General features: G+C 31.9%; 1 protein-coding gene across 4 annotated transcripts in view; it reads left to right on the top strand.

Annotated features, from left to right (window-relative positions):
- LOC149800586 (vesicular glutamate transporter 1-like) overlaps positions 1-14,521 on the top strand; it is an 81,651-nt gene that overhangs the window by 57,316 nt on the left and 9,814 nt on the right. For all 4 annotated transcript variants that reach the window (XM_089954544.1, XM_089954545.1, XM_089954543.1 and 1 more), the window contains exons 7-11: positions 768-907; positions 4,016-4,165; positions 5,046-5,178; positions 8,391-8,501; positions 10,299-10,423. In XM_089954544.1, coding sequence (XP_089810670.1) covers positions 768-907; positions 4,016-4,165; positions 5,046-5,178; positions 8,391-8,501; positions 10,299-10,423 — 659 coding nt within the window. The remainder of the gene's footprint in view (positions 1-767; positions 908-4,015; positions 4,166-5,045; positions 5,179-8,390; positions 8,502-10,298; positions 10,424-14,521) is intronic.

The raw sequence follows: 14,521 nt of genomic DNA, 5'->3' as shown, positions 1-14,521 counted from the left end.
CATACTTGTAAGTGTTTAGAGATTAAGATTTGCTGGACCTTACTGCAAAACAGAATGCTGGATAAGACTGATAAACATTTAAACCCATGCCACTGTCAGTTGTATGTATGTATATATATATATATATATATATATATATATATATATATATATATATATATGTAAACATTGCTTGAAGAGTGGGGATAGTTCACTTTGTAAATAGAACATTTTAAATGAGTGTTCATTTCATTATATTTCAAATGTGAACCTTGGCAAATGAAGGAAATTGTTCATTTTGTTTCTTAAATTTCATTTGAAATGAGTATAGATGTAGAATTATATTTATTACATACCTGCCCCCCACTTTATTAATAGTGTCTGCTCTGTTTTTTCTTTCTGTTACATAATACCCACTATACCAAGCTGGTTATTTGTACATCTATGCCATGAGAAGTTTTACATAGTCCTAACACATGGATTGTTCAGTTTTGATTCAACAAAAATCACTTTTACCTCATCAAGTTTTGGCAAGAATTGTGTCAAATATCGAGACTTGCCATGCGAAGCCATTCACTTACTGGTCCTAGAGAAGTAGAGGTACGTATAGTCCATTTATAAAGAGAATCCATTATAAATTGAAAAAGACACTGTAAATCCTCAATAAATGTCTGAATTTGTCTTTGAAAAGTTTTATAAACATTTTTCTACCTTTACAAGGTACATTTTTTAAACATTTGTCAACCTTCAGAAGTACATTTTAACTTGTCTTTTTCTTCATTCTGCAGGTGGTTTAGGTACTCTGTGGTCAATAGTCTGGCTGTGTACAGTATATGACAGTCCATCCTTGTGTCCCTGCCTCGGCGAAAAGGAAAAAGAGCTTTATGAAAGAGAGGGAAACAATGTGAAGGCGGGGTCAAAGGCAACAGTAAGATGGATATTACATAATATCATGACATAACAGTATCTATCCTTATGTATATATGTAATTTAGATGTGAATATTTATATTAAGGCCAGTTTGGTTTCTTCTTATGCTCCTCTCTCTAAGAATGAACAAATCTTAAAATATATGTCATGGCTGTATAGCCCCTGATGTATATATGTATGCAGTCAATGAGGAGGACCCATAAACAAAACAACAACAACAAAAAAGAAATTTCAAAAACATGAATGAATTCCAAACAACAAAAAGCAGCTTCAGGTGTCATCTTTTTTTATACAGTTCTGAAAATTTGTCTACTGTTCCAAATTTATATATGTCTCCTGTTCCAAATCAAATAATGCAAATATCCAGTCAAAAATATTACTGTAAACCTGGAATATCTGCATCCATAATCATTCCATCATGTATCCAACAATTTGGATGCCTAGAAATGAAACTGAGAGTGACCCACTCTTGTTGTTAAACATTTCTCCATGTGATATCATACTGACCATGCATATACATTCTATATTGAAATACGATGTTGTTCAAATCAAATATTCTGTATATTCAGAAGGACAGTTGCTCTATTGAATTATAATTGGTAAAAATTAAACAAATAAAATTTACTAGTTACAGAACAGTGAAACGATTCCACGGACTATTTTTTATGCACAACAAATGAAAGGTGCTGCTTCTCATCAATTCAGTATTAAAGATTACCTATTTGAAATTCTCTATATATGTTTTTAGGAGTAGATATAAGGAAATCTATGACTCGTGCAGTGGAACTATTTTGTATTTTCACTGGTGGCTTTGCCACTCCTGACAATTCAATGTTTCCACTTCAGTTGTGAAATATTTCCCTATATCTGTCCCCAAAACTTTGCTATCCTGTATCTAGGTACCTGTCAGTGTAATGTTACTGCAGACCTGCCAACTCTTACACCTTTGCTGTAAGTCTTAAGAAAATTACCTGTAAAATATGGACTTACGGCATAAAAGCAAAACCTATGGAAAAATGATCATTGCCAAAAAATCTGGAAAATGTGTTCATCCATGTTTGATTTGAATCTAGGTTTCATATTAGAGGTAGTGAAATCGGTCAGGCAACCAGACTAACTTAAAAGCAGCACATTTAAGATCGCTTAAATACTGCACCTATTTGTTCATGCGAAGCGTCTGCATGATCAAACTGTTGATCATATAATTTTTTTAAAAATGGCATCCAGCAAGCCATGCATGTTTAAGACAAAAGGGAAAATAAGCCTCTTGAAAAGTGTTAATAATCAACTCAGGAAAATTAAAAAAAAGTATTCAGATTCTTGTGAATAAGAGCTGGAAGGCACACAATTACGTTTATTGAACATCATGTGCCAATTTGAGTATGACTCGTAGCGGGAGATATGATTACCGTCATCATGTGAAATGGAAAAAGAATTTCCAGGAATTATGTCAAGTTGAGAGACAGCAACAAGCCATTGAGCTGCATATGGTTTGGAACTACAGTTTGTGCACTGTACTAGTGGTAAAGAAAGTCTACGCGTACTTTACAAACTTTTCAGTCGAACATAATGTTTATCGTTGCTGCACGTTCTGCATATCGAACTTTTAATTATGTTTTCTAGAATTACAGTAGCAGTTTATGATATTTTGTTACACCTTATTGAAAACTGGTAAAACTTACAAAACAAAATCAATTGCCTTCTGAGATGGACTCGTCAGGGTTAACAGGTCTGATTACTCACTGTATTTCCACTTGCATATGTTTCCTGATGCATTCATTTACAGATGTTATGAAATCACAATCTGTGTCTTAATTTTATATTTTTGTACATTTCATATGGTCAAGATATACTAATTAATAATATTAATTAAATATCAAACTCTTTTGATTGGTAAATGCAAAGTTAATAAGAATGATTGACTTTGATAAATAAATCCTTTTACTTTGAACTTAGATGTACAACACACATAAACTTGTCATTGGTAATGTTGAATAGAAGACTCGATGTTCTGTCAAGCCAAAATGTCCTAATGATGTTTCATTTATTCTGACTTAATATATTATTCAGAGAGTAGTATTGGAGTTATGCATTGGCAATGAATTGCTATAACTTATGCACAGGAAAAGACACACCATCTGATCAAGTTATAAATTTAATATGAAAATTGCCTTGAAAAATAGCATTTAATGTATTAAAAATGTATCAAAATAAATAGAACTATGTACATGCTAATTTTCTTAAATACAATTATCAAATGTACTGAATTAAATTATGTACAACTTCACTGTACATGATTATTTTGAACATGAAAAATGTTAGCAATTCATTGCAAATGCCTGCACTTTTCTTTATCTATTGGTCAACACTTTGCATTCAATTTTCCCCCACACTGTACTATATTTTCTGTCTGTATTTCCTTTTCTTTTGGTCTGTATTTTAAACAGTATTGGCCTTTATTTGACTTGATCTGTTGGCCCACAGCTCAATTCATGTATTAACCTACATTTTGCTGTATCTGTTCTCCTAAATGTACAAATCATAAAATTGTACTGATACATTTGAGAATATTCCTGAAGAAATATTTAGCAGAATGTGTTATCACCACATTGTGCTCAAAATAGTTGGAATTATCTCTCTCTCTCCCTAATTAATAATCATCCTGTATTACATATTTGTATTGGCATTGTTCCAAAAATTGCCCCTGTCTTTGACAAGAGTGGTCTTAGTGTAAAAGACGTTCACTTATCAACACCTTTCAATAAACTACAAAAATGGGTCACATGTGTCATTGGAAAATTATAGTTACACTTAATATTATGTTGATATTTCCCAGATTTGGTTTGAGCATGGATGAAAATGGCATTTCCTTTATACAAACGTATCTCTACTGATATATTGTGGTAGAATTTCTTTTGTCAGTAGCATGCCATCTAAATCATCAAGAGTTCACTGTACCTCTCTTCCTGAACAGTTAAATATCTTTCATTTCAATTTAGTTGTTATTATATGCAAACAATATGTAATTGGTTTTAATTATTTCAATTAAGTTGTAATGATATGCAAACAATATCTAAATTGATTTTAATTTGTTCCATTTCTTTCAGTCAGCAAAAGTTCCCTGGAAACAGATTTTTACATCACTTCCTGTTTCTGCGGTGTTTGTGGGAGCTTTTTGTAGAAATTGGATTTTTTCTATGCTTATAGTAGAGGAACCACAATACTTGAAAGATGTCTTCCACATGTCCACTGCAAATGTGAGTTTAATGGTTTAGTGTTACGGTAGTTTAACATAAAGTGAGAAATCTACTGATGAATTTGCTATGAATCATAAAAACATATTTATATTGTTAACAAGCCATAGAGACTAAACCTGGTGTTTCTAAAAGAAGCAATGGGTGGATACGCTGCAAATTAATCAAATGCAAAAAATATGAAAACTGTAAATATCAAACTGAAAAAGTCAAAATGGGACACTAGAATTTTGTTAACAAGGATCTGATGTCAATATGAGGCATAACTTTGCCGTGAAAAGGGACTGTCCATAAATGATGTCACACACGGGGGGGGGGGGACAACATGTGACAAGGGGAAGGAATTTGTTAAAAAAATGTGTGACGGGGCGGGGGGGTGTAGGGGTAAAAAATCAGCCAAAATCGCGTGACGTCATTTATGGATGGCCCCAAAGATGTAATATAACAGAATCTATCAGTTTTTCCACAGTTCAAAGAATACACTCCTAATATGTGGCAGTCCATGGAGAATGTTACTATTATGCATAATAACTAACTTTAATTCCATTGATCAATCTATCAGCTCCATATTTAAAATATTGGGATGCCTTTATTATAAAGTTTGCATTTAATACCTACTTGAATGCTACTTTTGTCAATGTATCATATAGTATAATGATTCTTTAATAAATAGTTGAAAATGACATTCTGAGATGGAAAATCATATATGATTAGCTTCATTTTTTACAGTTCAAATTCTTATTAGAGTGGAGGAGTGTGATACCTGAAATGTTTACATTAATGGAATTTGCTTTGTCGTTATTTCATCTCTCTCTCTCTCTCTCTCTCTCTCTCTCTCTCTCTCTCTCTATATATATATATATATATATATATTGTTTTCTAGATTGGCCTGTTTTCATCTATTCCCCACATTTTAATGACTATCGTGGTGGTCTTTGGTGGCTTCATGTTTGACCATCTCATCAAGGGGCGGATAATCAGCACCACTGTGGCACGAAAACTTGCTCAATGTATTGGTAAGATCATGTTATTTTGCTGCCATAAAGGCCATTTATATTTTAGATAGTTCATTATTGTCTTCATTCAAAATATAAAGGAGTATCAAGAAAGAATAAGTTGAATGCATTATATAGTTTTAGAGATATTTCTCAGGTTTAGCATGGAATTGGCTTCTATGTAAATTTTAATATTGCCATATTTAGATTTTTAGGATTATTTGAAATAAAAAATCTATAACAAATACCTTTGTCATTTTGAAACATTACACAAATAAATATTTTATGAAACAGTTTCTTGGTCCAGTACTGGCCAGCATTTTGAAACTAGGAAGATTCTTTGGTGAAGAGTGTAGATTCTGGCTGTGAATGCTATGTAACGTTTGTATATCTTGCCTCATGGATGATATCCTATTATGACTTGTGTGTGATATACCATCATGAGTTGAGTCATGTCTGATATACTGTCATAACTCATGTATGATATGCCATCATAACTCATGTATGATGTGCCATCATAACTCATGTATGATATGCCATCATGGCTTGTGTATGATGTACCATCATAACTTGTGTGTGTTATACTGTCATGACTTGTGTATAATATACCATTATGACTTGTATATATTACACCATATTGACTTATGTATACTATACATATTGACTCATGTATAATATACCATCATGACTTGTGTATAATATACCATCATAACTTGTGTATAATATACCACCATGACTTATGTATAGGGGCTCTCGTTGACTACCTTAGGTTGGGGTGGGGTGCTCCCAGTATTATCTTTAATTATTACAGAAGACCCACCCTGGCTTGTTTTTGTTAGAAATTGAAGTAGTGATAGAGATGCAAAGCTCTGAGCCCCCAGTCAGCGATGCAGACAGTTAAATTACTGAATACACAAAAGGTGAAATTCAAATAAACAACAAATTTAATGCTGTTCAATTACAGATAATCCTTCCTCAATTGAAATTCAATATTCAAACCATATCACTTGTCTTTCCCTCAACCAAGTGATGGCCTATTTCATCATCTGACTTAGTGTGATAGATTTTCCTCCTGTCCTGTGTTTCTACTCATCTCTTGATCTGTAGTATTTCTTGACTGGTATCCAGTACACCTTCAGTCCAGCAACCACGTCCTTCACTCTTCACGTCCTCCACTTCCGTTCTCTCATTTTCTTGTCTCCCAGAGACTCGGGACCAACTGTACCAGGGTATTTCCCTTCTCTGTCTCCTACAGTTCTTCCGGTCCCTAAAAGCTTCCTGTCTGAACACACAGAAGGACATTAGTATATTCCTCTAACTATCTAGTCTCACACTAAACAACAATCTATCATCAGATAAGCCATTACCTTCTTTGGTCACGCATTCACGCACATCGAAATACCCATACTTTCTGGTATGGTATACACATTATCAACTGCTTATCATGCATATATCAATAGATTTCATCACATCGGTATATATAGATTCTCAATCTTATTATACAGAACAATATCACGTAATCAGACGCATTTCTGTACATTACACTTCTACAAAGTGTACACTGATATCCACATATCCATGCACTGATATATCCTTATACATTATACTCCTACAAAGTATACACAAATAGTCAAATACTCATATTAACTAATGTTGCACACTGCAACCATTATACAAAGTTATAATTCAATTCAACATTTGCAAATCTAGAATATCACATGAATAAATAAACGAGGTTACTACGAATTAATCAAATAGTGAATTACAATATTAATTCTTTACATAAACATTGCTCATATCTCAAAATATTAATGTAAAACACTATAAATGAATCAAACCCTACAAATGGTAATTCTAAGAACTAATGATTCTAGTAATGAAGTATATATACTGCACATAATTAAAGTACAATTACCTTGCCGTAATAGATTGTGACAATCGAGCAAATAAGTCACTGACCTTTCTGAAGCTCCTTTGTAATTCCATGAATAACAATGTTTCCCATCAATTTCGAATGATGTCGGAGTAGCTTAGAACTTCCTTATGTAATTCCCGCAAGATGGTTTAGCGACTACTGACGTTTAGTTTCAAGACACTAGATTTAAACTTGCGATTCCAATGGTGGCCACGCCTTGCTCAATTCCGAGTGGATGTCGATTCACCCATGGTCTACATAATTAACAGACATTGCCCCCTCCCCGACAGTCTGTCAAGGGTGGATTTATGAGCCCCCACTTGATTTCCTTTGAGCCAACACCGGCAATTTATGCCACTTACCTGTGAATCGCATTCAGCAGAATAAGGCACCAGTAACAAGTTCCTATGGCCATGTTATACACAACTGGCTTCTCCCCTCTGTCTTTTTGATGTCAGCTTACCTCGCAACATTTATGAAGCGAATAATTAGCCTCAGGGTCTAGCATATACATGTTACAATTTGGCTATTGTTGCGTACTTATAATGTGACAACTTATTTATAATATACAATCGTGACTTGTGTATAATATACCATTTTGACTCATGTGTAATATGCAATCATGACTTGTGTATAATATACCATTTTGACTCATGTATGATATACGATCATGACTTGTGTATAATATACCATATTGATTTGTGTATAATATATTATAATGATATGTGTATAATATACCATATCCACTTGTGTATAATATACCATCATCACTCATTCATAGTATAACATCATAACTTATGTATAATATACCATCATCACTCATTCATAGTATAACATCATAACTTATGTATAATATACCATCATCACTCATTCATAGTATAACATCATAACTAATGTATAATATACCATCATCACTCATTCATAGTATAACATCATAACTTATGTATAATATACCATCATCACTCATTCATAGTATAACATCATAACTAATGTATAATATACCATCATCACTCATTCATAATGTAACATCATGACTCATGTATGGTATACCATCATGCCTCAAATATATTATATCATCTTGCCTCATATATAATGCACTCATCTGCAAAATCATATAGCAGTGTCAGCTGTAACATAATCTGTTGGAAAATCAGGGTCTTCACTATTTGGTCTTTTGCTGTCTCTAAGCAAACTGTGAAGATCCTCAACTACAAGTGCATTATGGGATGGCAGATCTTGATCTGCCGTGATAGCCATGGGGTGATCATTGTACAGGAGTTGAGAGGTCACCGAACACATTTTTTATTCATTGCTTCAGGGTTTGGAGTGGAGGCGGGATGTATACTTGGCCTTTATTTTATCAGTGACTGGAAAGTGGCCATTATTCTACTGTCAGTGGGTGTCGCCATCAGTGGTCTGGCAATATCGGGTAAGTAGTACATGTGGTACCCAGGGCCTGCCCAAGAGTTTTTGATGCTCTAGTTCACCTATATGGGTTTGCCAGCCCAACCATATTGGTGAACTAGGTCACCAAAAACCCTTGGGCAGGTCCTGATGGTGGCTGCAATTATTAAAAGTTGGAATTTGCATTTTTTGTATCATGTAAAAATAATAGCTATCATACACATAATGGAAGTTTTGAAGGGAAACATTTTATTTCCTACTTTAATTTGCAAAATCTGTTTTATGGGTGTGTGAGATGAGAGCTAATCAATTTGTTACTGTATTTTCAATAAAAACCTTTGTTTTCTTCAGGATGTGTTTTGACCAATTTATGCTATATAAGTTGCCCTTTTCCTGAGTCATTAATGCAGTAAGAGAAAAGTACACTATTGATTACCAACGAAAGAGTTCACTGAAGGCTAGCTCATACTCATCAATGTACTCAAGTTAACCATTTATAAGCATCCAGAACATTATAAATTGGCATAACACTCTTGATGTTTCTAGTTCCTTTCAATTCAAAACATATGGCAAAGAAGAAGTAATTCTTTATATATATATATATATATATATATATATATATATATATATATATATATATATATATATATATAATTGCTGAATTAAGTAGCCTCTTCAGAACTCCTAATTTCAATGTTGTTGACAACATTTATATTTTTCTTCAAACTTTTATGGTTGAAATGTTGTGTTTTCTGTGGTTTTTCAAGTATTGGATGGTCTTCTTGTAGTGGGATCTCTTTCTATATTGACATTATGTAAGAAGAACACTAAGCCTAATGTAATGTATATTTAACTTAATTGTTTGTTTGTTAGTTTTAATTTTCTTAAATTCCATTACATGTTATTATAATGTAACATGGTTTACTGGACTTGACCTTGTCCAAAACTGAATTCAGTTTTGTTTGACCTGATTGACTTATTTTGTATTTTTTTATTTCATTGATGTAAACAACTAATAATAGCTTCATTATCCTCTATGGGCATGAGCTCATTGACCAAATTATTATTCAAGTAAACATGTTGATTTGAGTCAGGGTTTTGGGGATTCCAAAGAGAACTTTATAGGGTATTAAATTTTAAATAAACAAGGCTCATTAAATCATGCTAGAAAGTTATTTTCCATTAGGTAATAGTTGTTTTTTGAAAATGCAAATTTGTGACCAGAGGTCAGAGAGAACTATATTATATTGTGACTGTCAAGATTTTACCAGTCATGCTTTAGCATTTAGAACTATAAGTTGTGTTATGTTGTGACCAGTTTGGACTGAATTTTGTTTTCTTCATATTATTGAATTCAAGTGATTATTTTCTCTGGAAATATAAAAGTACTGAACCAAAATTCTTGGAACAAGACATTCACTGGAATTTATACTGAATTCAAACCTGGAATAATATTTCTGTGACTTAACAAGAGACTGTTGACACATCAGCACTTTGCTAACTATAACAGACATCATCGCCTTTGATCTCATCAGGACTTGAACTCAGTTTCATTCAGGACTGTTTATTACTAGGACTTGTGTTTTTAATTCTTGGATCATTTTTGGATTTAATTTGTAATACCGTAAGTCCTTTTTCTCTTTTTTTAACATTATATTCAATGGAAATTAATTATTTGTTAAATTTTAAAGTTTGTTGTCTTCATTCTTTTCTGTTACTTATTTTAAGAGCATAGACTCATAACACTAATGACTGCTTTCTTATATGATAGAATAATAATAATAATAATAATAATAATAAATGCATTATTTTGCTACTGCAGGTTACCAGGTGAATCCTTTGGACCTGTCCCCACAATATGCCAGTGTTTTGACTGGGATAGCACGCTTGGGGGCATCAGGGGCCATCATTAGCACATTGCTAGGTTCACAGCTGACCCATAATGGGGTAAGTGTAGCCAGTAATACTCAAAATAGCAATGCATATATTTGTAAAAGGAATCCACCAGAATTTAATGAACTACAGTAATTTTGTGAATCAGTGTTTGTGAATAGAGTGGAAGGACAGTAAGACCATGGAGTCAGATAATATAATTAGTGAATGAAACTGCATGTTTAGAATAGATGGACTTAAAAACTCATAATGGCCATACTCTCAAACTTGCAAGTAGATATACAGAGTAGAACATATTTTAGAATTAAGGTTGCAATAATAACAGGAGGCCACTTTAAGCGATTTTCATTGTATATTAATATAAAACAGAATTAAGGGTGCAATAATAACAGGAGGCCACTTTAAGCGATTTTCATTGTATATTAATATAAAACAGAATTAAGGATGAAATAATAACAGGAGGCCACTTTAAGCAATTTTCAGTGTATATTAATATAAAACAGAATTAAGGATGAAATAATAACAGGAGGCCACTTTAAGCGATTTTCAGTGCATATTAATATAAAACAGAATTAAGGATGCAATAATAACAGGAGGCCACTTTAAGCGATTTTCAGTGCATATTAATATAAAACAGAATTAAGGATGCAATAATAACAGGAGGCCACTTTAAGCGATTTTCATTGTATATTAATATAAAACAGAATTAAGGATGAAATAATAACAGGAGGCCACTTTAAGCAATTTTCAGTGTATATTAATATAAAACAGAATTAAGGATGAAATAATAACAGGAGGCCACTTTAAGCAATTTTCAGTGCATATTAATATAAAACAGAATTAAGGATGCAATAATAACAGGAGGCCACTTTAAGCGATTTTCATTGTATATTAATATAAAACAGAATTAAGGATGAAATAATAACAGGAGGCCACTTTAAGCAATTTTCACTGTATATTAATATAAAACAGAATTAAGGATGCAATAATAACAGGAGGCCACTTTAAGCAATTTTCACTGTATATTAGTATAAAACAGAATTAAGGATGCAATAATAACAGGAGGCCACTTTAAGCAATTTTCACTGTATATTAGTATAAAACAGAATTAAGGATGCAATAATAACAGGAGGCCACTTTAAGCAATTTTCATTGTATATTAATATAAAACAGAATTAAGGATGCAATAATAACAGGAGGCCACTTTAAGCAATTTTCATTGTATATTAGTATAAAACAGAATTAAGGATGCAATAATAACAGGAGGCCACTTTAAGCGATTTTCATTGTATATTAATATAAAACAGAATTAAGGATGCAATAATAACAGGAGGCCACTTTAAGCGATTTTCATTGTATATTAATATAAAACAGAATTAAGGATGAAATAATAACAGGAGGCCACTTTAAGCAATTTTCACTGTATATTAATATAAAACAGAATTAAGGATGCAATAATAACAGGAGGCCACTTTAAGCAATTTTCACTGTATATTAGTATAAAACAGAATTAAGGATGCAATAATAACAGGAGGCCACTTTAAGCAATTTTCATTGTATATTAATATAAAACAGAATTAAGGATGCAATAATAACAGGAGGCCACTTTAAGCAATTTTCATTGTATATTAGTATAAAACAGAATTAAGGATGCAATAATAACAGGAGGCCACTTTAAGCGATTTTCATTGTATATTAGTATAAAACAGAATTAAGGATGCAATAATAACAGGAGGCCACTTTAAGCGATTTTCATTGTATATTAATATAAAACAGAATTAAGGATGCAATAATAACAGGAGGCCACTTTAAGCGATTTTCATTGTATATTAATATAAAACAGAATTAAGGATGAAATAATAACAGGAGGCCACTTTAAGCAATTTTCACTGTATATTAATATAAAACAGAATTAAGGATGCAATAATAACAGGAGGCCACTTTAAGCAATTTTCATTGTATATTAGTATAAAACAGAATTAAGGATGCAATAATAACAGGAGGCCACTTTAAGCGATTTTCATTGTATATTAATATAAAACAGAATTAAGGATGAAATAATAACAGGAGGCCACTTTAAGCGATTTTCATTGTATATTAATATAAAACAGAATTAAGGATGAAATAATAACAGGAGGCCACTTTAAGCGATTTTCATTGTATATTAATATAAAACAGAATTAAGGATGAAATAATAACAGGAGGCCACTTTAAGCAATTTTCAGTGCATATTAATATAAAACAGAATTAAGGATGCAATAATAACAGGAGGCCACTTTAAGCAATTTTCATTGTATATTAGTATAAAACAGAATTAAGGATGCAATAATAACAGGAGGCCACTTTAAGCAATTTTCATTGTATATTAATATAAAACAGAATTAAGGATGCAATAATAACAGGAGGCCACTTTAAGCGATTTTCATTGTATATTAATATAAAACAGAATTAAGGATGAAATAATAACAGGAGGCCACTTTAAGCAATTTTCACTGTATATTAATATAAAACAGAATTAAGGATGCAATAATAACAAGAGGCCACTTTAAGCAATTTTCATTGTATATTAGTATAAAACAGAATTAAGGATGCAATAATAACAGGAGGCCACTTTAAGCAATTTTCATTGTATATTAATATAAAACAGAATTAAGGATGAAATAATAACAGGAGGCCACTTTAAGCAATTTTCAGTGCATATTAATATAAAACAGAATTAAGGATGCAATAATAACAGGAGGCCACTTTAAGCAATTTTCATTGTATATTAATATAAAACAGAATTAAGGATGCAATAATAACAGGAGGCCACTTTAAGCAATTTTCATTGTATATTAATATAAAACAGAATTAAGGATGAAATAATAACAGGAGGCCACTTTAAGCAATTTTCATTGTATATTAATATAAAACAGAATTAAGGATGCAATAATAACAGGAGGCCACTTTAAGCGATTTTCATTGTATATTAATATAAAACAGAATTAAGGATGAAATAATAACAGGAGGCCACTTTAAGCAATTTTCACTGTATATTAATATAAAACAGAATTAAGGATGCAATAATAACAGGAGGCCACTTTAAGCAATTTTCATTGTATATTAGTATAAAACAGAATTAAGGATGCAATAATAACAGGAGGCCACTTTAAGCGATTTTCATTGTATATTAATATAAAACAGAATTAAGGATGAAATAATAACAGGAGGCCACTTTAAGCAATTTTCAGTGCATATTAATATAAAACAGAATTAAGGATGCAATAATAACAGGAGGCCACTTTCAGAGATTTTCATTGTATATTAATATAAAACAGAATTAAGGATGAAATAATAACAGGAGGCCACTTTAAGCAATTTTCAGTGTATATTAATATAAAACAGAATTAAGGATGCAATAATAACAGGAGGCCACTTTAAGCAATTTTCAGTGTATATTAATATAAAACAGAATTAAGGATGAAATAATAACAGGAGGCCACTTTAAGCAATTTTCAGTGTATATTAATATAAAACAGAATTAAGGATGAAATAATAACAGGAGGCCACTTTAAGCAATTTTCAGTGTATATTAATATAAAACAGAATTAAGGATGCAATAATAACAGGAGGCCACTTTAAGCAATTTTCATTGTATATTAGTATAAAACAGAATTAAGGATGCAATAATAACATAATTAAGTAAAGGCATAGCAAGCCAGTTACTATTATAATGGCATGGTTTTAAAAACAACAACATTTTAACATAAATTGGTTAAAATTGGATACTTTATGGACTTTATAAAGTTAACATGGTTAAGATTTGGGGCTTAGACATTGACCAAAAAAGACAGGAGTTAGACACTGCTCTCTGTGTACCCCCAGAAGGAAAGAAGGAAGATGACCTGCAGCAGTTAATCACAGCTCACCAGACAAGGTGATGACTGCACAGAAGGAAAACATTGCAAATGTAAAAAAACGAACAAATGATCATACATTTTAAGTATGCAGATCAGAATGAAGGATATTACAGATGTAGTAAACTGAACTAGTCGTGCACAAAGCAAAGTCACTGTCCAGGAAAAAGAACGAAGTCACTGTCCTGAAAAAAGTGTTTCTAACTGTTAGAGGATGCATAATTCTGTACACAAATTATTAAATTGTCATTTGACA

The sequence above is a fragment of the Sinohyriopsis cumingii genome, chromosome 4, assembly GCF_028554795.1.
Source record: "Sinohyriopsis cumingii isolate HCF-2022 chromosome 4, ASM2855479v2, whole genome shotgun sequence".
Taxonomy (NCBI): domain Eukaryota; kingdom Metazoa; phylum Mollusca; class Bivalvia; order Unionida; family Unionidae; genus Sinohyriopsis; species Sinohyriopsis cumingii.
Note: the sequence above shows the minus strand (reverse complement) of the source record. Positions and strands in the feature narration are given on the sequence as shown.